The 24,822-nt window shown below is 34.1% G+C and overlaps 2 protein-coding genes and 2 long non-coding RNA genes across 15 annotated transcripts; 3 read left to right on the plus strand and 1 right to left on the minus strand.

Moving 5' to 3' along the window:
• Positions 1 to 1,585: 1,585 nt before the first annotated feature.
• Positions 1,586 to 12,267, minus strand: LOC18593741 (putative disease resistance protein At1g15890). Of its 12 annotated transcripts, none has more exons than XM_088807985.1 (14): positions 12,014 to 12,266; positions 11,671 to 11,740; positions 10,179 to 10,267; positions 9,905 to 10,010; positions 9,587 to 9,709; positions 9,270 to 9,382; positions 5,473 to 8,461; positions 4,891 to 5,371; positions 3,876 to 4,062; positions 3,678 to 3,795; positions 3,245 to 3,401; positions 2,946 to 3,155; positions 2,341 to 2,859; positions 1,586 to 2,202 (listed from the first exon to the last, which is right to left on the minus strand). In XM_088807985.1, exon 7 carries the CDS (start codon positions 8,447 to 8,449, stop codon positions 5,546 to 5,548), a length of 2,904 nt encoding a protein of 967 aa, XP_088664111.1. In that variant the 5' UTR covers positions 8,450 to 8,461; positions 9,270 to 9,382; positions 9,587 to 9,709; positions 9,905 to 10,010; positions 10,179 to 10,267; positions 11,671 to 11,740; positions 12,014 to 12,266; the 3' UTR covers positions 1,586 to 2,202; positions 2,341 to 2,859; positions 2,946 to 3,155; positions 3,245 to 3,401; positions 3,678 to 3,795; positions 3,876 to 4,062; positions 4,891 to 5,371; positions 5,473 to 5,545. The 12 variants fall into 12 exon arrangements, with proteins under 12 accessions (XP_088664111.1, XP_088664113.1, XP_088664114.1 ...); XM_088807987.1 differs by having other exon boundaries at positions 4,891 to 5,381; XM_088807988.1 differs by having other exon boundaries at positions 2,341 to 2,491; positions 2,558 to 2,859; positions 4,891 to 8,461.
• Positions 12,268 to 13,402: 1,135 nt separating this feature from the next.
• Positions 13,403 to 15,594, plus strand: LOC148761453 (uncharacterized). The gene is made up of 3 exons (XR_016027403.1): positions 13,403 to 13,483; positions 14,601 to 14,654; positions 15,480 to 15,594. It is a non-coding gene; the product is annotated as an uncharacterized LOC148761453 (long non-coding RNA).
• Positions 15,595 to 16,032: 438 nt separating this feature from the next.
• On the plus strand, positions 16,033 to 19,763 carry LOC148761454 (uncharacterized). Its single transcript, XM_088808255.1, has 5 exons — positions 16,033 to 16,275; positions 16,369 to 16,479; positions 16,525 to 18,121; positions 18,206 to 18,334; positions 18,433 to 19,763. The coding sequence occupies exons 1-5, from the start codon at positions 16,033 to 16,035 to the stop codon at positions 19,761 to 19,763; spliced, it is 3,411 nt and encodes a 1,136-aa protein (XP_088664381.1).
• A 1,197-nt stretch (positions 19,764 to 20,960) lies between these two features.
• LOC148761455 (uncharacterized) lies at positions 20,961 to 23,384 on the plus strand. The gene is made up of 3 exons (XR_016027404.1): positions 20,961 to 21,199; positions 22,311 to 22,364; positions 23,189 to 23,384. It is a non-coding gene; the product is annotated as an uncharacterized LOC148761455 (long non-coding RNA).
• The last annotated feature ends 1,438 nt before the right edge of the window (positions 23,385 to 24,822 follow it).

The raw sequence follows: 24,822 nt of genomic DNA on the forward strand, positions 1-24,822 counted from the left end.
AATAGGTTTCAGGTTAAGGCAAGGAGCCTAGCGAATGGGTCGGTTTCATTAAAGACAATTTTGTCCAATTTTTTTCTCTTAGCTAAAAGTAGATAAAATTATAGGGACGACTATTGTTAAAAACGCCTTGTGTCTCAAGCCCATTTATGAATAGCACTCAAAATTAATTAATAGTCAATGAGTCAATGCTGCAAGCCATTGCTAACATTGCTAACGTTTGTACCAAACTTGAAATTATGGAGAAAAAAATAATTAATAGTCAATGAGTGAATGCTAAAATATTGCTAACATTTGTACAAAACTTTAAATTATGAGAAAAAAATAATTAATAGCTAGTGAGTCAATGCTAACAATATTGCTAATAAATGTACAAATCTTATATAAATCTTCTATGAAACTGATTGACTTGAATTACTATATAAATCTTAATAATCATATTTAAACCTGATGTGATATCACAAATCTGTCTTCCAATAAATTACCAAGAAATTGCAATAACATGTCCTAAGGGTTAAAAATGCTATTAAAACTCCCCTACTTTCCCCCAATCAGTTTGTTTAGAATAGCATAAACCTATAAAATTTCATGTTTTTGGCTTTGTTAGGTCATCCATGATGGCACCGCAATGACTCAAACAGGAAAAGTTAGAAACTAAGCATTCTGACTAAAAAGAAAGATAAAAAGGAAGAAGTGGGAGAAAAGAAGATGCAACAACTTAAGTAAGCATTGCCTGTTTCCTCGAATTTTTTTCTTTTTATTAACATATGAAAAGTTCCCAGGCAAAAGCGAAAATTCAAATTATTTCTATAATGAAGGGCTAATTAACACCTTATTAATTGTTAATTAAGTCTTCTTAAAACTACTCATTCAGATAAATTACAATGTTCTTCCTTTTTTATGTATATAAAAAAGTTGTTCTAACTATATGAATTTGTTCGATCATTGATTTTCTCAATCAATCAGTTAGAGTTGAGAAGCAGATCATGTTTTAAGAAGTTGATGTGAATAAAATATTGTGAGACAATGAGCAGAGGGAATGAGTAAACAAATATATTACTCGACTCTACAACAAAGAGTAGGAACTGCAAATGTCAATCTATGATTTAATAATCGGATTAATATGTGCTACTAACACAACCAATGGTTCTGAAACTCGTGATTATGATGAGATGTAAATTTAATGAAGTTATTACAACCCAAGATTAATTTAATCAGCTATCAATGTCAAAAAACTTCACTTTCCTAGCACATAAACCATGAACAGCCATTTTTAAATCTTGCTTGCAGTGTGTACAGATCATATATCTCAGATGATAGAGTTCGGCAGGAAATCAATCGAAAGATTGGGCTAAAGCCAAGATGTTCCATGCTGATAAGAATAAATGTATTTGATTGAGAGAAACTGAATATGCCTACTCCATAAAAACAATGAATCAAAATATTATTTTGCCTGTAAATATTTTTATGGTACATATATGACATTAAAGGCAAAAGAACTTCACATGGGACAGGCAGGCAACAAGATCGTAGAGAACATCATCAATGATTACGGAGCCTTCTACTAAGTTTATGTAACAAATACAAATAAGTAACGGCTTATCATGCATTTTTATTTTTGTTATGATATGAGCATTAAATGACTCTTCCTCAATGAAACATCTGAAAGAGTACAGGATAAAAGAAATCAAAACAATTTACAACTGATGAAGTTTCAGTGCAGTCATCTTGTTAATGTCTCTGTGAGACAAATATACCGCAAGTAGGCACTTGCAGGGTGCTATGCTCAAATTGGGACTAAACTACCGGTATCAAAGCCTGAGGTACAAAACATACTGGTCAATAGCATATAATAATAATGACTTGGAGATGAAAGAGTTAAGTATACAGTTAATCAATTATCGAGCATCTAGTACTGACAGAGTCATTTCATTTGTTGAAGAAGATACATGCTTGTCTGATGAAGAACCTTCTTCATGAAGTGGTCTTTTCAGCAATAAAAAACTACGTCGTATGGGTGTGGCAATTTAGTTTCACTTCCCAACATCAGAATCACAGTTGACATACTTGGCCTATCCTCAGGATGCTGTTGTACATTAAAAAGACTAATATGGATGCATTGTATCACTTCTAATAGGTTGCAAGACTCTTCTAAGCATTCTTCAACAAGTTCTGAAGGGTACCTTATTTCCATAATCTCCATGCCTGCAACAAATTGAAACCCTTTTAGGTTTTATCAGACCAAGATAAGCAACTAAAATTTGATTATAATCCCTGCTTAAAGAGCAGGGCTCAAATCCCCCTTCCCCCAAGTCCAAAAAAAAAAAATCAGCTGAAACTGACATGTTCAACAAGGTTGGCGCTCTGAGTTGGATGGTAAGGGCCCCTATCTTTCTTCCCACTTAATATCTCCAGCAGTAATATACCAGAGCTAAAGACAGTTGATTTTGCAGAAAATAGTCCATCAATAGCAAATTCTGGTGCCATATAACCACTGCAGAACATCATTTAAAGCAATAAATATATGAGGATTTTTAGACATTATGAAATAAAGTGACACTAAGTTCCAGCCACTCTTTTAGCATTCCCTTCAGTTTGGTCTCCTCCAAAAGTTCTAGCCGAGCCAAAATCTGAAAATTTTGGATTCATCTCACTATCAAGCAGGACGTTACTAGCTTTAAGATCTCTAAATAATCCTCAATCCTGAATCTTGATGAAGATAGAGTAGTCCCCTAGCATTGTCGCAGATAATTCCCAAACTCTTGGACCAATTCAGTCCTTTACTTCTTGTTTGATCTGGCAATTGGTAGGTATTCTCTTCATGTCAGTCCAATATCATTTTTGATCTTTGGAAGCAGCAAACTGCACCATGTGTAAAATGTATGAAATATTTATGATAAGAGAAGCAATAAACCAAACTAAATTGACAGGTTTTCAATGATTCAGACCACAAATGAATGAGTGAAGGCTTCTGTTAAGCATGTACTCATAAACCAGCAGTCTTTACTTTCTGTGAATGCACCACCCAAGAAGCCTTACAAGATTCTGATGTTGAAGTTTGGCAATCAATTTTACTTCAATTTTAAACTCTTTCAATTTTGTCCAGAACTTTTTGAAAGCCTCTTCACAGCAATTTCTTGTCCGTTTGCTAGTGTCCCCTGGAAAACTACACTTAAGATTGAGCTTCAATAATAAAGATAAATTCTCTGTACTTAAGGTAACTTCAATTATATGATGCAACTTTTACCTTATAAACAGTTCCAAAACCACCTTCCCTTAGCTTGATGTCCACAGAAAAGCTATCAGTAGCACGAGCTATGGTATGAGGCTCAAATATTGGAAGCTCCATGTCTTCATCTTGGACTTGATTTTCTTGATCATTTTCCTTATTGTCTTTTGTTTCTCTGAAACAGTAGCCAAAATAGGCTTGGCATTCACCATAAAATATGATAGATTCTTATGCATTTTGATTGAGCTAGATAATTGGACAAAAAGCTGATGTGGTTTTTGAGATCACACAAGACCAAGCATCTCCAGTCATTTGCTTCATTAAAAACTCTATTTTCACACTGATAAGCATTGAAGAAACTGCATGTTGATTTGCTAGCATCACTATTAACAAAGTAATTTTTAACAAAGGAACAAAATGAGCATTTTTGTGAAGGATTTATCAAAGTTACCTTTCAACTTTCTGGGGCTTCTGTAAATGTAATAACTGACAATAAACAGTCCGGAAAGCACAGGACAGTAGTGTTCTAATCACTGCAGCAAGCTCCATCCTGAGCTTATCTTTCAATTCTGTATGACGGAATTTGATAAAGAAAAGCATATATGAACAAAAAAAAAAGTAATGAAAACGAGAAAATGTAGACTCATACCTGATTTTGAAGCAGACACTCTAACATATAGATCCTGCCCTACTGATTGAAACTGTCCATAATCAATCAAATTATCCAACCAAAAGGCGCAACCACAACCTCTTCCTCCATTATCTGAACTAGTGTATGCTTGGCTTTCTGCATTCCATGTGAAGTCTTGTATCATCAGTTTGGTTCAGAACAAGTCCTGTGATCAATGATTTCTATTTGAGACATTTTGTATGGTTGAAATATAAAATAGAAATACCAGGCTGATAGATCATGCATTCTTTTATAGGATGATGTGATTGACTGACTCTTCATCAATGAACTATACACAAAGTGCAGTAGAAAACAAGTAACAAACATTTAGATTTATGATAACTTGTCAATATGGGGGGCTAAATTTCTTTGATAAAAATTTGAAGTTTATTTCATGATGTCCTGAGCTTAGCTAGGCATCTTTCTAAATGCTCAAAAAGAGTTTTATAGCTAATGGACAGATTAGTGATCTGAAGAGGTAGTAATCTTGTTTTTAATCTTTAGCTAAGGCCTTTTGGCTAGCTGCTCATTCACTTTCAGAGAAGTGCTTCTAAACATTTATGAGAAATAGGGGATGCTCTGTTTGTAATTGCAGGGTAAAGACAAATTTTTAATTAGTGGTTTGTCATGACCAGTAATATCTCTCCAATACCTATGTTGAGAAAAGAGAAAAATAAAAGGGCTAAGAGCAATGTTATACATGAAATGGGTTTACATAGAAATTGAGTTTCAAAGAAGCCATAGCTGGTACTGTTATAAAGTTTGGACTGAGAAGGAGAAAGTTTTATGCATCATTTTATGGATGAATGAAGTAAGAAGATTCAGTACATAAAAAGGCATTCAATTGGGGATTTTGCTGTCACACAGAAAATAACAATTATTTTCTTTTTTTATAAAAAGAAGAGCAATTATATACCAAATGAGAAAGAGATAAATGAATAAAAATAACAACAGAATGTTTGCAATTTTAACAAGAAGCAAGAGGGCACTGTACCATTGAGGGCCGTGGAGCCACATTTAATCGAATAACTCTTCTCCATCTCATTCTATTAAAAATGAAGAAAGGGAGAAAGGACATCCTTAGCATCAGGCTGATCCCATTCCATTGATTCCCACCATTCCCACGGGACTGCAATGATATTTTTAGAAAAGGAGGAGGAGGTGGTTGCCCATTTTCAAGAAGGGGAAGAGACAAAGGGATCCTCTTTAATTTTGGACAATCCCATATTTGAAGACGTTGGAGAGAATCTAAAGAAATCATAACTCCACCACTGCAAATGCTTTTCAATTTTGGTAAGAGTTCCAATGACAATGATTTTAATTTGGGAAGAATAAATGTTGTTCCTTCTCCTTTGTGATTTTCTTCCGATGCTATTATTTCCTCCATTTCTTCACAACTGCTAACACTAATTTCCTCTAAGTTTTGGAGGCTCTTCAACAGCTCAACTGGAAACAACTTCTTAATCTTCGAACATCTACACATATCTAATATTTTAAGAGAAGAGAAGATGGTAGGTGGTGTTGGAGCATCAGAGTAATTCTTTAGCAAATGAGAAAGAGATGAAAATAAACTCACAATTAATGTTTGCAGTTCTTAATAAGAAGCAAGAGCCTTACAGCCACATTTAATCAAACACCTCTATCTCATTCTACCACTCAGAATATCGAACAAAGGGAGAAAGGACATCCTTAGCATTAGGCTGATCACATTCCACTGATTCCCACCATTCTCTCAGGCCTACTATGATTCTTTCTAAAGAAGGAGGAGGAGATAATTTCCCATTTTCAACAAGGGGAAGAGACAAAGGGATCCTCTTTACTTCTGGACATTTGACTATACCAAGATTTTGGAGAGAATCTGCAGGAATCATAACTCCACCGCTGCAAATGCTTTTCAATTTTGGTAAGACTTGCAACCACAATGATTTTAATTTGGGAAGAATAAATGTTGTTCCTTCTCCTTTGTGATTTTCTTCTGATGCTATTATTTCCTCCATTTCTTCACAACATTCAATGAAAATTTCCTCTAAGTTTTGGAGGCCCTCCAACAGCTCAACTGGAAACAACTTCTTCACCCTCGAACAAAAACTCATATGGAATTCTTTAAGAGAAGAGAAGATGGCAGGTGGTGTTGGAGCATGAGAGGTAGATTCAATTTCAACCGCTACTCCTACTCCTACTCTCACAACTTCACGCAAGTTTCGCAATCCCTTAAGGTATAACTCCTCAATGTTGTGAAGTGCATCGCTAGACGATGATGACAAGTCAACCACAAACTCCATCCCTTCACACTGCGTAATTTGACATTCCTTCAAGTCAGTCGCCTTACGAAACAAAGGAATGTTGTTTAAACATTTGAAATCATCACACTTCTCAATAGTTAAAGTTTGAAGGTCATGTGGGACCACCCTATCATCACACCTCTCTATCTCCGAATCTCTGAATTTAACCTGTTTCTCAATTTTTTTGAAATTTGGGGGACGCCCAAAACCAATATACCATTGCACAGGTGGTCCCCCCACTTGAAAAATGAAAGATGTAGGCCATTTACCTTGTGTACACTCTGCGTATTTCTTAAACTCTTGCACGTTGCGAAATGAACATGAAACCCACTCGAGCTTCCTCAATTGGCCTACTTCTTCTCCCTTTACAAACGTATCCTGTAGCATTAAGCATTGGAGATGACAAATCCTCCGTAATATTCCTACTGGTAGCTCTTTTAAAGCCATACGAAGATCTCTCAAGTTTTCTAACATCTCTATGCCTTGAGGAACCTCTTCAAATCCTGTGTGCAAAAGGTTCAACTTTCTCAATGCTCTGAGCTTTGCTAATGAAGGCACATATTTTAACTGGCGACATTTAGCAAGTATCAATGCATTGAGAGTTTTCAAGTTAGAGATCGAATTGGGTAGACTCACTATTTTATTACGAGAAAGATCTAGAACTTTTAACCCAGACATGTGCTTAAAAAAAGATTCTGAAATCCTTCTTAAGTCACAACTTTGCAATATCAAAGTTGATAAATGAGGCCATCTAGGTGATATGTGAGAAGGAATTTCTAATATTGAATTTCGCATCAAGGAAACTTTCTCAACACTCACTGTCCATTCTTGCTCACTTGGGAATTCTTTCAATTGCATACCTGCTTTTCCCATGAACTGATGCCCTGCAATATACAACGCCATGTCCCTCAAAACATCATGCATCTTAACTCCATCAATAAAATCTCCAACCCTCTCTAATAGGCAATTATTTTCAAGCTTATTTAAAATGCTATAACCTCTGTGATGCATTGCTTCTTTGGTCTGTAAGCCATCAAGGAGTCCCTCATCTATCCAATTTTCAATTAATTCCACTTTTCTAATTATGAAATCTTCAGGATATAAAGAGCAGTATAAGAAACAATTTTGAATTTTTGGATCTCTCAAATGGTCATAACTGAACTTCAAAGGCTCATATACTTCGATATCCAATTCTTTCACACTTTCCACACGCTCTTCTAATTCAATTAGTGCATTCTTCCACTCACAAAAATCATCTACCTCCTTCATGGTCCCGGCTATTGTCACAATACTAAGTGGTAAACCGCCACATTTCTCAACAATTTTGTCTACAATGTCCTTTAAATTTTGATCTTGTACAACTCTACGCCCCACGTGATCTAAGAATAAGTTCATGGACTCATTCTTTGAAAGTGGTTGCACTTTGACCACCTCACAACCCATAGACTTACAGACCTCAATCAATCTACTAGTGAGTACAACTTTCCTCCTCATTCCTAACGTTGGTTTAGGGATTCCCACATCCAATAGAGAAAATCGTTTCCAAACATCATCTAAGATCAACATATATCTCTTTCCCTCCAAAATATTCTTTAATTGTGCTGCTCGTTGCAATACAGTTGTTGGAAGAGCTTGTTTCAAAGAATTTGCAATATCTTCTTGTAATTTGAAAATATTCAATTCTTTTGATACAGTGACCCATATCACTTGATCAAACCGATTATCCTTCAACAACTGATTATTGATATGCTTCATAATGGTAGTTTTCCCTATACCACCCATTCCACATACTCCAATCATTCCAACCTCATCACCCATCAAATACTTCCAAATTTGTTCTTTTACATTGATTTCACCTTCTAGATTTGATGTTAGTAATGTCACCCCGGTGGCTGGAGGCCCATCAACTGCCACACCGTCAAGGAAACTACCTTGTTGGTAAATTTTGTTTACGTTTTCAATAGTTTGGCAAACAAAACTTCCTAGACGGCCACGTGACAAGAATGAAACAGAAGGGAACTCCTCTTCAATGTTTTTGACTTCATTGCCGACCTTTTCTACATCTTTGAGCCAGTTCTCCACTTCTTTCTTCATCTTTTTCCCGCAACGATCCTCTGCTTTCATTTTTAATTCGAGGTCTCGCTTTCGAGAATTTAGACTATTCACATTTCCTCGAAGCTCATTCATATAATCTTCAAGTTTCCAATGATGATTTATGTATGGACCCCCAAAGCTCCTTATCACTTCAACAAATGACAATATCCAATCCATATTACGAGCTCACTGCAGTTTAAAAAGCCAACGTATATTAAGATTCTTGCTCCACTTGTTATGTTTGAGTATAACAAAGATAAAATTGTCAATGAAGCTTTGTTTCAATGGTAAGGAAGATGTATAAGGTCGATATTACTTTTATGCTAGTTATTTATTTATTTATTTTATTGATAATTTGTTCATTGATTTTTTACACCAAATGTAATCATTTGTTTTGTCATGACTGTAATTTGTATTTGTTCTTGTAATATCAAAAAATATATATGTAAAAGCATTTTTGTTTTTAACTAAAATTCTAAATTTCTGTTGTTTGATTAATTAGTAATGAACTTTTTAATTACTGTATTTCTTAAATTCTGTTTTAGAATACTGGGTGAAGCATCTGTAATATTTTTATAAAGCATTACCAAGTGTTTTATTTCTTTTACCTTATTTTTTATATTTTCCTTCAAATTTTCCTTAATATTTCACTTTCAAGCAAAACTAAGAAAATATAAACCATAAATAATTAATAAATGATTTATTTTTCTTTCCCCCCTGTTGATAGCTATCACAAATTCTTGGATGTTAATTACATCATCAATTAAAGGAGGGATAAAGAGGAAAAACTAATTTTCAATAAAGATAAACATCAAAGGCACTAAAGAATATTAATTAATATTTGTTTGAACAATCCTAAAAAATTTCAATTATGGATTAATATAATCTAAACATAAGTAAGGAACCTTGTGATAATACCAATATATCCCACAAAGACATTAATTAAGAAATAATTGCAGGAATAAATTGTGAGAGTAATGACCTTCAGGATATATACCTGGTTTGTTCTTCAAATTATTTGGAAAGATGAAACCCAAAGGTCAGTTAAAATGATCCACAAACCTCCTTGGCTCTGTGTTAAGCGCAAACTTCTAAGGCAGAAGAAACAAACTGCCATAAAATTAACAAGGAAAATTAGTAGTGTTAATAAAGGTGAAAATCTTATGTGTTATAGTCTTCAGAACTATTTGCCTAATTAAGAAAATAGAGGTATGACACAAAACAAAGAATCAAAATAATTAAGTGGAAGGAAAGATGATGAATCTGAGATTCCAGAAAACATGAACCCAAATCTATATTAAACAGTTTAATTACCTGGTCAAGTGAGGTAGATGAGTTGGTACTTGCATCCTTAGAGGGTGTGAAAGCAGGAAACTAAGATCTCTGTTAAATTTGTGCAGAAAACAGCAACAAGCAGATCTCTTTCCAAACTATTATCTATGAGAAGAAAATGAATAATGAAGCACATGAACTATTGAAAAGTGGACAAGGTGAATATTTATGTGGAAACTACAATAAATGCCCAACTTGTGTCGGAAGGTATGGTAAGTTGAATTTATGTTATAAGTTAAGATTCTAATTAATCACTGCTACCAAAGATAAACATAAATCACACAAATATAAACAGTTTACCTGGTTTAGGGAGATAGTGAAGTGATTCTTCTATCTTTAGAAGGTCTTTGTTAAATTTGAGAAGCAAGCACACTCAAGAAATATAGCAGCAATAAGCAGATGATCTCTGTGAGAAGAGAATCAATGAATTGTGAAGCTAGAAAGAATTAAAAGCTGGCAAGTCAATGCAAAGTCGTCGCACGAATTGTACATTCACTTTCCTTGAAGTTGTTTCACAGTAATGCAAATATGAATAGAAGAAAAACTGACAGAGTAGGACTGAATTATGGGGCACCTTGTCCTACTTTCCACTCCTTCATTATTGTCCTTCTCGTCTTCTGTTTCGCACTAATGCAAATATGAATTTAACAGATGGCCTGGTCCCTGGATTAAGAAACTTATAACATTAATAGAAGTTTATAATTTCAGAAGTGAATTAGTCTAACCAAAAAACTGAACAATTATTTTCTTGTTGCTGATAACAAAGGTTTGATTATATATTGTAAACAGAATGTAATATATTATAAATGGCCACAAAGAACCATCTCAAATTCTTGAATATATCATATCTATGTGGTTCCTAGTCTTGATCGTTACAACATTAATAAAAGGATGATGAGAATGGAGAAATCAATTGACTATAAATTTATAAATCACAAAATTTTTTATTAAAAAAGGAAACCATTTAAAGTTGATAACTTGCTTTTCTAACACATACATATTAAATAAATGTTATATATCTATTAATCAATGCAAAATTTTAATTTTGGTATTGAAAGACTAACTTTACTAAATTTGATTATGCATTTTACACATTTAATAAAAATTTAAGTTAGAATAGGTAAGAATATCTAATTGTTGGCCTTAATGAATATAGAAATTACTATTGAATGTTGAAAATGAATATAGGCATAATGCTAACAAAAACTCTTGAACTATTTAAGAAAATTCAAATAAACTTTTATTCTTTTATTGTGTTCATTCAAATCCTTATATTTTTATTTAACTTGGATCAAGTAAGCCTTATAACTAATAGTTGACTAATTGTTATTAATCAAAATGTCTCTTATCATTTTATATTCATGTGGTGTTGAGGTGACTCTGATGTTGAGGGTGAAAAATAAGATATGACCATATCATCATACCACATCAACGTGTTTTAAAAAATCTTAAAAAATAATTACAAAAGTAAACTAAGAACGTAGAATGACATTAAAAATACCATTTAAACTTAACAGCCATTTTTTCTTTTTATGGGAGAACAAAAACAAAGAGAGAATTTCACAAACATCTTGTTTAAGATTAATAAATGTCATGTATGCGTATTAAATAAATGTCATGCATATATTAATCAATGTAAAGTTTTAATTTTGATATTGAAAGACTAAATTTAGTACATTTGATTAGTTTTATTTATTCATTTTATTCATTGAATACAAATTTAAATTAGATAAAGTAAGAATTTCTAATTGTTGGCCTAAATGAATATAGAAATTACCATTTAATGTTAAAAATGGATATTTTCACACAAAAGTATATATTTGGTTGCATAACTCAAACAAAAGAAAAACTTCATACTATTAAAATTTTTGTTGGAGACTATAGTTGCTTACGTTATTTTAATCCTTTTTTTCCCATATATTTTGTCTACTTATATTTAGTTTCTATGGTTCCCTAGTCTCAATTCCATCATCAAATATAAATTAAAGAGAAAGAACCAAAAAAAAATTATATGGAGTTTGTTGAAGGATAAGTTTATGCCAGAAGGTAAGATTCAGAGATGTTACCAAAGATGAAAAATATAAGCGCAGATGCTTCAGCTTGTTGATATCACTAAGCAGATCCCCTTGCAGATTCCTATATAATGAGAAGGAATTATGAAGCAAATAAGTCAATGCAAAATTATCCTTTATGAGAAACTATCCTTGCAAAAATTGTCAAGAAATCAAGATCTTCAAAATTATCCTTTATGACAAAAAAACGAATGATGAAGAACGTGAACTATTGAAAAGTGGGCAAGATGAATATTTCTATGGAACTTATGTTAAGATGGGTTTGTGTTATAAGGTAAGATTCTGATTAATTAATGTTACCAAAGATGAAGACAAATCATAAGCATCGACAGTTTACCTGGTTCAGTGAGGCAGTGAATTAATTGATACTTCTATCCTCAAAGGGTCTTCATTAATTTTCGATAACAAGCATGTTGAAGAAAAATAAACAGCAAAAAGCAGATGATCTCCTTGCCAAATTGAAAGAAAATCCTAATCTTAAGCTTCCGTGAGAGGAAAATTAATGAATTATGAAGCAAGGAAGAATTAAAAGTCGTCGCACATGTTGTGAAGTCACTTTCCTTGGAGCTGTTTCACAATAATGCAAATGTGAATACAAGAAAAACTGGCAAAGTAGGACCGAATAATGGGGCCACTTATCCTACTCTCCTTTGTTGTTGTCCTCACAAGTCACAACTTTCTTTCACAGAATGTCCATTGGTTTCTACTTTCAAAGCTTGTAAAATTCACAGAAAAACTTTTCAGTTTGGCAGATTTTAGAGAGCAAACATGTTTAAACTGATGACCGTTGATTAGTATGCAATTCTTCCTTCAAAAGACCATTAGCTGTCTTGTGCATGCTCTACCTGGCCCTTAACAGTAATGACTAGCAGTTTATGGATTGCAGAAAAGCTACGTTATAGTAAATGCAGTTCTTCGAGTGTCATGTGAGGAGGGACAATGAACAAATAAAATTTTTTAGGATGAAAATTTGAGAATCCTTTCTCTTGCTTTTTCCCCATCAATTATACCATGATTGGTTGATTTTGGTGACTCTTGAACCTATAAATTATAAGCTAGTTAAGAAGTTAGCTTGAATCTGTCATTCTTACACTAAATAAGTCCGACATGACAATTCAGAAACATATACTCATTGTATGCGCAATGTCTTAGAGTTTCCCTCCTTCCATCCATAATCCTACTTGGGAAAAGAAGACTTTAACCGTAAATTACTGTTCATAAGATGTTTTCATTAATTATATCACAGATTAGCGTTTTCATTTTGCCCCATTTTTCTTACTATAATTAATTCAGCGTAATTAAGAGAATAAAAACACGATAAAGAAAGAATCAAAATAATTTTATGTAAGTTGACAAAATAGTTTTATGTATAGATTTCTCTTGTCGATTCTCAAGATGATGGTGGAATCACCTGTAATACCCCTTACAAAGTATTTATTATAAAAAAAAATTAATTAAATTAAAATTATTAAGTTATAGTTTTATAAAGATAATAAGTAGATATTATTTTAATATTTTATTTATTTACAATTATGACCTTGGGTGTCTTAATAATTAGAAAATAGAAGAAGGGGTAAAAGAAGAAGTTTAATTAAGTCAGTTTTATTATCACGTTTAAGTTAGTGAGATTAAGGGTCAGTTTATTTATCCCATTTAAGTTAGTGGGGTTAGATAGTTTATAAGTTTTAAAAGAACAGACAACAACTTACGTTAGTTCATTCATCAGATTCAAACAACAGACAGTCAGAAAAACTTAATATCAGGGAAGAAGAAAGATAGAGGAGAGGGAAAGAGATTGCTGATTAAGGTATGTTTGGGAATTATATTTTCATAATTTGGGTACAAAAACCCTAAATTAGATATATTTTTTTATTTTTTTTATTTAAATCTGGTATTTTTCTGATGACTTTCCGGTAGCATGATGGGTACCAATGGAAAGGTCTTGAAAAGATCTTTCCAATGGTTTTTGTAGCATCTTGTTTGGCCTTATGGTTAGGAATATATGAATTTTTGAAGTTAATTAGAAATCTGGTTTTCAACAGTTTTGACAGCCCGACTTTGGGTCACCGGAACTCCATATTCCGGTGACGTTTTTGGTCGTTTCTTTGAGGGCTTTTGAAGTATGAAATTAGATGTTTAATTTGGCGTCAATGTCTTGGTTAGAGGCTTCCTGTGTTAAGAGAATTAAAGCCTCAAAGTAGGCTCATTGATACTGAAAACCCAGAAATCTGGGTATTTCTGTGATGATTTCTTGAATTTTGGCTTTCGAAACTTAGGAATCTTGTGGTCTTTTTAATCGAAACAAATTTTGGTCTTGTAGTATGATATGCATACTTTAAATTGATGTTGATTTCATCACTGGATATAATTCGGGTTAAAAGATATGAGAGCTTGAAGTAAGCCAAATGGCCATTCAGATTCTGAAAATTCCAGAAAACAGAAAATTTCTTTTTTTAAAATTTATTTTAAATTTGATTTTAATTATTATGTGATAAATTCTATTGTAAATTTCATAAATATTGGATATGTGATTTCTACTGTATTTTTATGTTAAGAAGTATGTATCTTTATATTTTATAAATTTATTTCTTAAATTAGTAGATTTTATTAAAATATCAAAATTTATGAAATTAATTACAAATATGATTTTTACAAGTGAAATTAGTATTATTTCTCTATCTGAAATTTAAAGTCCTTACTGATTTTATGATTTAAGTTTAATTCTCAACCTTATTGGAAATTTTGTTTAATTCAAAAATATAAATAATAATAATATATTACCTTATTAACAAAAAAAAAAAAAGTTCATAAATTGTAATAGGAGTCGCTACACACCCTAAGTGCTTAGGATGGTCAACGAAAAGTCACATTGTAGGATCTGTTTGCAAATTTAGTTCTGATATTTGTGTTTCTCGAAATACTAGGCTACTAAGAGGATTTTCGGATTTGCTACTTGAAAGTAAAATTTACGAGATCAAGTAAGTGACTGATATCCCTTCGGTGTTTTCACACCTTAAAAATTAGCTTCAATATGAATTTGTACATGAGATATAATATTTTGTCCTATGATTTATTAAAATTGGGTTGAGCATGCAAAATGTATATATATATAAGTTTATATGTTAGATTTAAAATGTGGTTTATGCAAAACATGATTTCTGAATTGGAAATTTGTTCATGACTTGGTATAATGTATACGTATATGTTTTTGCGAATATAAACATAAATGTTTAGTTTGAAACGAATATGCTTTTGAGGTGTATGAGATATGCTTGAGAAATTTTATATACTGTTTTATGAACTTTGGGTAATCTAAAAATATATATTTTTGTTTTGTCTCCTAGTATGGCTATGCTCTGACCCTAACAATGGGGGTTAAATGTTGGCCATGTCAACATGTATTCTGTGATTAGAGATCAATCTCCCAATCGCACTACCAGTTACAGAATAGTAGTATTTGTGATATATGTTCAGTGCAGCCAATTGTTGCTTTGATATGCTTCTGACTCGTGCCACCGGGGTTAATTGTGGTTCTATTTCTGACCTATGCCACAGGGGTTAAGTGTGGTCGTAGCATGTTACAGGAGACCATTAAAAGTTAAATATGGTGAATATATTTGTTCTGTTATTTGAATGCGCAAATTTTGAAGTATGTGATTCCAAATAAAATTACCTAATATTTTGTCTTGACATTTGTAAATGATATTTTGCCCTGAATGTTTTAAGCATGCTTAATCCGACTGAAGGGATGTTAGTTATTTGCTGAGTAGTTGGACTCACCCCTTCCTTTAAATTTTTTTCAGGTTGTGATTTGGTCAACCACGCGAAATTTTTGGGGAGTGATGTTTAATTTAGTAGCACTTAAATTATCTACGATTTATTTAAATATTATGAACATCGAACTATCTTAATTAGTATTCAGACTTTTATCTTGACTTAGTAGCTTTATGGTTTTGGAGATTTAATTTTGAATATTGTCGAATTATGATATTTGGAAATTCTGTCAACAGATATAGTTTATAAATCACTAAATTCTTCAGGTATATCAATCTCTTTTAGTAATGGTTTAAGATATGTATTTTAGAGCCTTGCATGTCTGTAGGATTATACCTTATAGGTATGCGGCGCCTGTCATGTCTCGGGTCTGGGGCGTGACAGATTTAGTGGTATCAGAGCTAGGTTAGGCATAATTACGTAGTTACATAACACTTGTGCGAGATTCGAGAGATGGGTAAAAAAAAAAAAAAAGATTGGGACGTTTTCCCTGCATTCATGTTTGTTATACTTTTATGGTTGCTTTGTGGTAGTGTAAAAAAAAAATGCTAATGTTAATTTTTCTTATTATGAGAAATCAGTATGCCTCCTCGTCGAGACTGTGAACCTAATCTCACTGAACTTGTGGCTAGTGCTAGAGTAGTTTGTGCTAGGAGGTCTCGTTCTGAGAGAATTCAAAATCCTCTAAGCCAAAATCATGATAATGTTGAAACATCATATGCTCAGATGGCTATTGAAATTGACCAACCTCCTGCAAACCCAATCGAGGGGACACAAGGTGTTGTGGCTGGACATGATGATAGAGTGCTGAACTTGATACATGAGGTAGCTGGTTTGGTTAGGGAGCAACGACAACGCCTACAACCGGTCCAACAGGTTGACAATTCTTTTGACTGAAAAGCTTTGGGTGAGTTTAAGAAGATAACCCCTCCTCCTTTCAAGGGTTCCACAAACCCGGATGATGTAGAATTATGGATTGAGGAGATGGAGAAAGCTTTTGATGCCATGCGTTCCAGTGATCAGGACAAGGTTAGATTTGTAGTCTATCTATTGCAAGGTAGTGCACATAATTAGTGGAAAGGAGTAGCGCGCACTCATGACAATGACCCTGAGTTCTTCAATTGGGAGAATTTTCGCACTGCCTTTTATGCCAAGTGTTTCCCTCGAAGCAAGTTGTTACAGTTGGAGAGGGAGTTCCTTAATCTGGTTCAGGGCAGTATGACAGTGGATGACTATGAGGCTGAGTTTGATCGGTTGTCCAAGTTTGCCATTGCTCTGGTTTCTGACGATGAGAGTAAGGCCAGGAGGTTCGAAAATGGTTTGAATGCTCACATCCGCCGAGGCTTAGCTCCATTGCACTTGATCAGCTACAATGAAGTGGTTGGTAGGGCAAAATCCTTAGATGCTGTATGGAGAGAGACTCAGGAGGCAAGGAAAGATTTTCAGAAAAAGAGGGGTAGAGATTCAGACTTTCGAGGTAAGAGAGCTTTTAGTAGTCCTTCTAAATTTCAAACTACTGAAAAGTCTCGAGCTTCTGCTACTTTTAAGGATAGACTTCCTCCTCGGGGAACTCAATCGTACCATGGCAAGACATCCCAACAAGGGCTTAGGTGTTCAGTGTGTGGTGGAGGACATCGAGCTGCTGAATGTAGGCGTGTTACTGGTGCTTGTTTTAGATGTGGCCAATTGGGCCGTCGTATTGCTGATTGTCCCTTAGTCCTTCAAGAATCTCAATTTGTGCAGAGGCCACAAAACTCTCGAACCTTTGAAACTGCAGCGCAAAGGACTCAACCCACTCATGTTGTTCAGACTACTCAGGCACCTTTTTCTGGACATCAAAAAGTGGGGAGACCTCGCACCCAGGGGCGTGCTTATGCTATCACTCAGTCAGATGTAGAGACATCCAACACTGTTGTCTCAGGTACACTGCTAGTTGCCTCAGCTTTTGCTCATGTGTTGTTTGATACTGGTGCATCTCATTCTTTTGTATCTGCTGCATTTGTTCGAAAGTTTGCTTTGCCTTGTATGCTTCTGGATTATGAATTATGTGTAGACACTCCAGTTAGAGGTGAAATTATTTCAGATCAGATTTGTAAGATGTGTGTGGTAAGTATTGATGATAGAGAATTGCTTGCGGATCTTCATGTTTTAGATATGCAAGATTTTGATGTAATTCTAGGGATGGATTGGTTAGCTGTAAACTTTGCTAAAGTTGACTGTCGAGGGAAAAGGGTGGACTTTGAGATCCCTGGGGAAACGCCTTTTTGTTTTTATGGTAGTGGTACTTACACTCCTTTGCGAGTCATCTCTGCTTTGAAAGCTAGGCGATTGCTTGCTAGTGGTTGCAAAGAATTTTTGGCAGCTGTTATAGACACTAGAATGAAGGAGTTGAGGATTGAAGAGATTCCTATTGTGAGGGAATTTCATGATGTTTTTCCTGAAGATCTACCTGGTTTACCTCCTGATAAGGAGATTGATTTCTCTATTGATTTGGTTCCAGGAACTGGTCCTATTTCTAAAGTTCCTTATAGAATGGCTCCTGCAGAATTGAAAGAGTTGAAAGAGCAGTTGCAAGAACTCCTTGATAAGGGCTTTATTAGACCTAGTGTATCTCCTTGGGGAGCGCCCGTGTTATTTGTGAAGAAAAAAGATGGGAGCATGAGGTTGTGCAGTGATTATCGAGAGTGAAATAAGGCAACCGTGAAGAATAGGTATCCTTTACCTCGAATAGATGATTTGTTTGATCAATTAAAAGGCGCTCAAGTGTTCTCCAAAATTGATCTTTGGTCTGGTTACCATCAGTTGAAGGTGAGAATTGAAGATGTCCCTAAAACTGCTTTTCGTACCCGATATGGGCATTATGAGTTCCTTGTTATGCCTTTGGGTTGACAAATGCTCCAGCTGCTTTTATGGACTTGATGAATAGGGTTTTCAAACCTTATTTGGATAAGTTTGTGGTTGTTTTTATTGATGATATTCTAGTGTATTCCCCTAGCTCAACAGATCATGAAAAGCATTTAAGGGTTGTTTTGGAGACTTTGAGGCAGAAGCAGTTGTTTGCTAAATTGAAGAAATGTGATTTCTGGCTTCTTAGTGTTGCTTTCCTTGGGCATGTGGTGTCGAAGGATGGGATTTCGGTGGATTCAAAGAAAGTTGAAGCAGTGGTGACTTGGAAGCGACCAAATAATGTTTCAGAGATTCACAGTTTTCTGGGCTTAGCAGGATATTATAGGCGATTTGTAGAGGATTTTTCTCGTATTGCCTTGCCTTTGACTAGATTGGTACAAAAAGGGGTTCGCTTCGAGTGGACAAATGACTGTGAAAGGAGCTTTGAGGAGTTAAAGAAAAGATTAGTATCCGCTCCTATACTTACCATACCTACTAATGGTAAGGGATTTGTTGTTTACAGTGACGCTTCTAAAAAGGGACTTGGGTGTGTTCTTATGCAGGATGATAAGGTGATTGCTTATGCTTCTAGGCAGTTGAAACCTTACGAGGAGAATTATCCTACTCATGATTTGGAGTTGGCAGTAGTGGTTTTCGCCTTAAAGATTTGGCGACATTATTTGTATGGTGAGTCTTGTGAGGTCTTTACTGATCATAAAAGTTTGAAGTATCTTTTCACGCAGAAGGAGCTGAATATGCGACAGAGAAGATGGTTAGAATTGTTGAAGGATTATGACTTGACCATCAGTTACCACCCAAGTAAGGCGAATAGAGTTGCTGATGCTTTAAGTAGGAAGACTTTTGGGAATATGGCTGCAATGATTACTTTCCAAAAACAGATTTTAGAGGACTTGCGGAGGATGGATATTGGTGTACGTGTGCATGGTTCTGGAGCATTACTGGCTAACCTACAAGTACAACCAACTTTAATTCACCGAATTAAGACAACCCAAGCAGATGATCCTCGACTTCAACACATTAAACTTGGGGTTGAATCTGGTTTGAAACCAGACTTTAGGATTCATGATGATGGCTCTTTGAGGTTTGATGATAGGATTTGTGTCCCTGATGATGCAGTATTGAAGAGAGAAATTTTGGAGGAAGCTCATTATAGTAATTATACAATCCATCATGGAGGTACCAAGATGTATAAAGATTTGAAGAACACTTTTTGGTGGAGCAATATGAAGAGGGAGATTGCACAGTTTGTAGCCAAATGTTTGACATGTCAGCAAGTCAAGGCTGAACATCAAAGGCCAGCAGGATTGTTGCAGCCCCTTCCTATTCCAGAATGGAAATGGGAACGAATTACTATGGACTTTATATCTGGTTTACCAAGAACCCCAAAAGGTAATGATGGCATCTAGGTGATTGTGGATAGATTAACAAAGTCTGCTCACTTCTTGGCTATCCGTACGGGAATGTCGTTGGAAAAGTTGGCAGAGTTGTATGTGGAGCAGATTGTGAGACTGCATGGGGTGCTAGTGTCCATTGTATCTGATCGAGATTCTCGATTTGTGGCGAAATTTTGGGAGAGTTTGCATAAAGCCTTGGGTACCAGACTTAATTTTAGCACTGCTTTTCATCCCCAAACAGATGGTCAGTCCGAAAGAGTTAATCAAATTCTTGAGGACATGTTGAGAGCTTGTGTCATGGATTTTGGGGGTTCTTGGGATTGACACTTGTCATGGGCGGAATTTGCTTACAATAATAGCTATCAGTCTAGTATCCAAATGGCTCCATTTGAAGCTTTGTATGGTAGGAAGTGTAGATCACCTCTTTGTTGGGATGATGTGGGTGAAAGACAGTTATTGGGTCCAGATCTTATTTTAGCAAGCAGTTGAGAAGGTTCAATTGATCAGAGAACATCTTCGTACGGCTCAAAGTAGACAGAAAAGTTATGCAGACAATAGAAGAAGGAAGTTAGAATTTGAGGTTGGAGATCATGTGTTTCTTCGAGTTTCCCCTACTAGAGGAGTAATGCGATTTGAGATTCGAGGAAAACTTAGTCCTCGTTATGTGGGTCCGTTTGAGATTTTGGATAGGGTTGGTGAGGTGGCTTATAGGTTGGCACTTCCACCTGCTCTATCGGGAGTGCATAATGTGTTTCATGTTTCTTTGTTGAGAAAGTATGTTCCGGATCTTAGTCATGTGGAAGAGTTAACTCTTTTGAGACTTAGAGAAGATTTGTCCTATGATGAGCATCCTCTACGTATTGTGGATAGAAAGGAGCAAGTTCTAAGAAGGCGGACTATTCCTTATGTTAAGGTCCAATGGAGTAATCATACAGAACGAGAAGCGACTTGGGAGTTGGAAGAAAATATCAAAGAGAAGTATCCCCATCTTTTTGAGGACCAAGGTAAGAGTTTAAGGGACTAAACTCCTTTTAAGGAGGGGAGGATGTAATACCCCTCACAAAGTATTTATTATAAAAAAAATTAATTAAATTAAAATTATTAAGTTATAGTTTTATAAAGATAATAAGTAGATATTATTTTAGTATTTTATTTATTTACAATTATGACCTTGGGTGTCTTAATAATTAGAAAATAGAAGAAGGGGTCTTTAAGTAAAAGAAGAAGTTTAATTAAGTCAGTTTTATTATCACGTTTAAGTTAGTGGGATTAAGGGTCAGTTTATTTATCCCATTTAAGTTAGTGGGGTTAGGTAGTTTATAAGTTTTAAAAGAACAGACAACAACTTACGTTAGTTCATTCATCAGATTCAAACAACAGACAGTCAGAAAAACTTAATATCAGGGAAGAAGAAAGATAGAGGAGAGGGAAAGAGATTGCTGATTAAGGTATGTTTGGGAATTATATTTTCATAATTTGGGTACAAAAACCCTAAATTAGATATATATATTTTTTTATTTAAATCCGGCACTTTTCTGATGACTTTCCGGTAGCATGATGGGTACCAATGGAAAGGTCTTGAAAAGATCTTTCCAATGGTTTTTGTAGCATCTTGTTTGGCCCTATGGTTAGGAATATATGAATTTTTGAAGTTAATTAGAAATCTGATTTTCAACAGTTTTGACAGCCCGACTTTGGGTCACCGGAACTCCATATTTCGGTGACATTTTTGGTCGTTTCTTTGAGGGCTTTTGAAGTATGAAATTAGATGTTTAATTTGGCGTCAATGTCTTGGTTAGAGGCTTCCTGTGTTAAGAGAATTAAAGCCTCAAAGTAGGCTCATTGATACTGGAAACCCAGAAATCTGGGTATTTCTGTGATGATTTCTTGAATTTTGGCTTTCGAAACTTAGGAATCTTGTGGTCTTTTTAATCGAAACAAATTTTGGTCTTGTAGTATGATATGCATACTTTAAATTGATGTTGATTTCATCACTGGATATAATTCGGGTTAAAAGATATGAGAGCTTGAAGTAAGCCAAATGGCCATCCAGATTCTGGAAATTCCAGAAAACAGAAAATTTCTTTTTTTAAAATTTGTTTTAAATTTGATTTTAATTATTATGTGATAAATTCTATTGTAAATTTCATAAATATTGGATATGTGATTTCTACTGTATTTTTATGTTAAGAAGTATGTATCTTTATATTTTATAAATTTATTTCTTAAATTAGTAGATTTTATTAAAATATCAAAATTTATGAAATTAATTACAAATATGATTTTTACAAGTGAAATTAGTATTATTTCTCTATCTGAAATTTAAAGTCCTTACTGATTTTATGATTTAAGTTTAATTCTCAACCTTATTGGAAATTTTGTTTAATTCAAAAATATAAATAATAATAATATATTACCTTATTAACAAAAAAAAAAAAGTTCATAAATTGTAATAGGAGTCGCTACACACCCTAAGTGCTTAGGATGGTCAACGAAAAGTCGCATTGTAGGATCTGTTTGCAAATTTTGTTCTGATTTTTGTGTTTCTCGAAATACTAGGCTACTAAGAGGATTTTCGGATTTGCTACTTGAAAGTAAAATTTACGAGATCAAGTAAGTGACTGATATCCCTTCGGTGTTTTCACACCTTAAAAATTAGCTTCAATCTGAATTTGTACATGAGATATAATATTTTGTCCTATGATTTATTAAAATTGGGTTGAGCATGCAAAATGTATATGTATATAAGTTTACATGTTAGATTTAAAATGTGGTTTATGCAAAACGTGATTTCTGAATTAGAAATTTGTTCATGACTTGGTATAATGTATACGTATATGTTTTTGCGAATATAAACATAAATATTTAGTTTGAAACGAATATGCTTTTGAGGTGTATGAGATATGCTTGAGAAATTTTATATACTGTTTTATGAACTTTGGGTAATCTAAAAATATATATTTCTGTTTTGTCTCCTAGTATGGCTATGCTCTGACCCTGCCAATGGGGGTTAATGTTGGCCATGTCGACATGTATTCTGTGATTAGAGATCGATCTCCCAACCGCACTACCGGTTACAGAATAATAGTATTTGTGATATATGTTCAGTGCAGCCAATGGTTGCTTTGATATGCTTCTGACCCGTGCCACCGGGGTTAATTGTGGTTCTATTTCTGACCTATGCCACAGGGGTTAAGTGTGGTCGTAGCATGTTACAGGAGACCATTAAAAGTTAAATATGGTAAATATATTTGTTCTGTTATTTGAATGCGCAAATTTTGAAGTATGTGATTCCAAATAAGATTACCCAATATTTTGTCTTGGCATTTGTAAATGATATTTTGCCCTGAATGTTTTAAGCATGCTTAATCCGACTGAAGGGATGTTAGTTACTTGCTGAGTAGTTGGACTCAACCCTTCCTTCAAATTTTTTTCAGGTTGTGATTTGGTCAACCACGCGAAATTTTTGGGGAGTGATGTTTAATTTAGTAGCACTTAAATTATCTAGGATTTATTTAAATATTATGAACATCGAACTATCTTAATTAGTATTCAGACTTTTATCTTGACTTAGTAGCTTTATGGTTTTGGAGATTTAATTTTGAATATTGTCGAATTATGATATTTGGAAATTCTGTCAACATATATAGTTTATAAATCACTAAATTCTTCAGGTATATCAGTCTCTTTTAGTAATGGTTTAAGATATGTATTTTAGAGCCTTGCATGTCTGTAGGATTATACCTTACAGGTATGCGACGTCTGTCATGTCTCGGGTCTGGGGTGTGACATCACCAGAACCATTTATTATATGTTAACTTCCCAGCTGATTGTGAATTAATTTTTTCTATAATTTTCGTCTGACGTTTGTACATCTTAGTAATGATCTGAAGCAGAGCCAGAGCAGGAGGCTTTGAGCTGTAATTTGTTTGCATCTGCAACATGATTGAAGAATCTAATTAACTATGCACAACAAGTTTATCCCTAGATATAAGTAATGAGAAAGAAGCTATACATGCTTGTCAGCCATTTCAGATTACTTGAAAAGATAAATTGTTGAAGAAACCAGTTTTATCATTTCGTCTTCTTCCAGAATAGCCTGTTTATGATTCCGTGGGTATTGGTTATGAATTGGGGTATTTCCATTCCATCATCCGCTGTTTAAAATCAGAAAAAAGAAGCAGCAAAGCAAAGCCAAGGTAAGATGATAGCAGCTAGGAAAATCTTTCGTGCCAAGAGATAATAAATTATGAGAAAAAATAATTAATAGTCGGTGGGAAAGGTGAGTCAATAACATATCCTGAGGGTTAAAACTGCTATTAAAATTCCCCTACTTTACCACAATCAGTTTGTTTTGAATAGCATAAACCTATAAAATTTCATGGTTTTGGCTTTGTTAGGTCATCCATGATGGCATCGCAATGACTCAAACAGGGAAAGTTAGAAACTAAGCAATCTGACTAAAAAGAAAGATAAAAAGAAGAAATGAGAGAAAAGAAGATGCAACAACTTGAGTAAGGATTGCCTATTTCCTCGAATTTTTTCTTTTTATTAACATATGAAAAGTTCACAGGCAAAAGCGAAAATTCAAATTATTTCTATAACGAAGGGCTAATTAACACCTTATTAATTGTTAATTAAGTCTTGTTAAAACTACTCATTCAGATAAATTATAATGTTCTTCCTTTTTTATATATATATAAAAGTTGTTCTAACTATATGAATTTGTTTGATCATTGATTTTCTCAATCAATCAGTTAGAGTTGAGAAGCAGATAATGTTTTAAGAAGTTGATGTGAATCAAATATTGTGGGACAACGAGCAGAGGGAATGAGGAAACAAATATATTAGTCTACTCTATAACAAAAAGTAGGAACTTCAAATGTCAATCTATGATTTAATTATCGGATTAATATGTGCTACTAACACAATCAATGGTTCTGAATATCAAGTGTTGTTGTTATTAACACTACTCTGAATTAGTATTTGTAATGTTTTTCCTTCATTCTTAATCAATTCTAGATATGGAAATTTGTTTGACCATTGGCTTTCTGAATCTATCAGGAATTGA

Source organism: Theobroma cacao, chromosome 7, assembly GCF_053813885.1.
Source record: "Theobroma cacao isolate CCN51 chromosome 7, ASM5381388v1, whole genome shotgun sequence".
Lineage (NCBI taxonomy): Eukaryota > Viridiplantae > Streptophyta > Magnoliopsida > Malvales > Malvaceae > Theobroma > Theobroma cacao.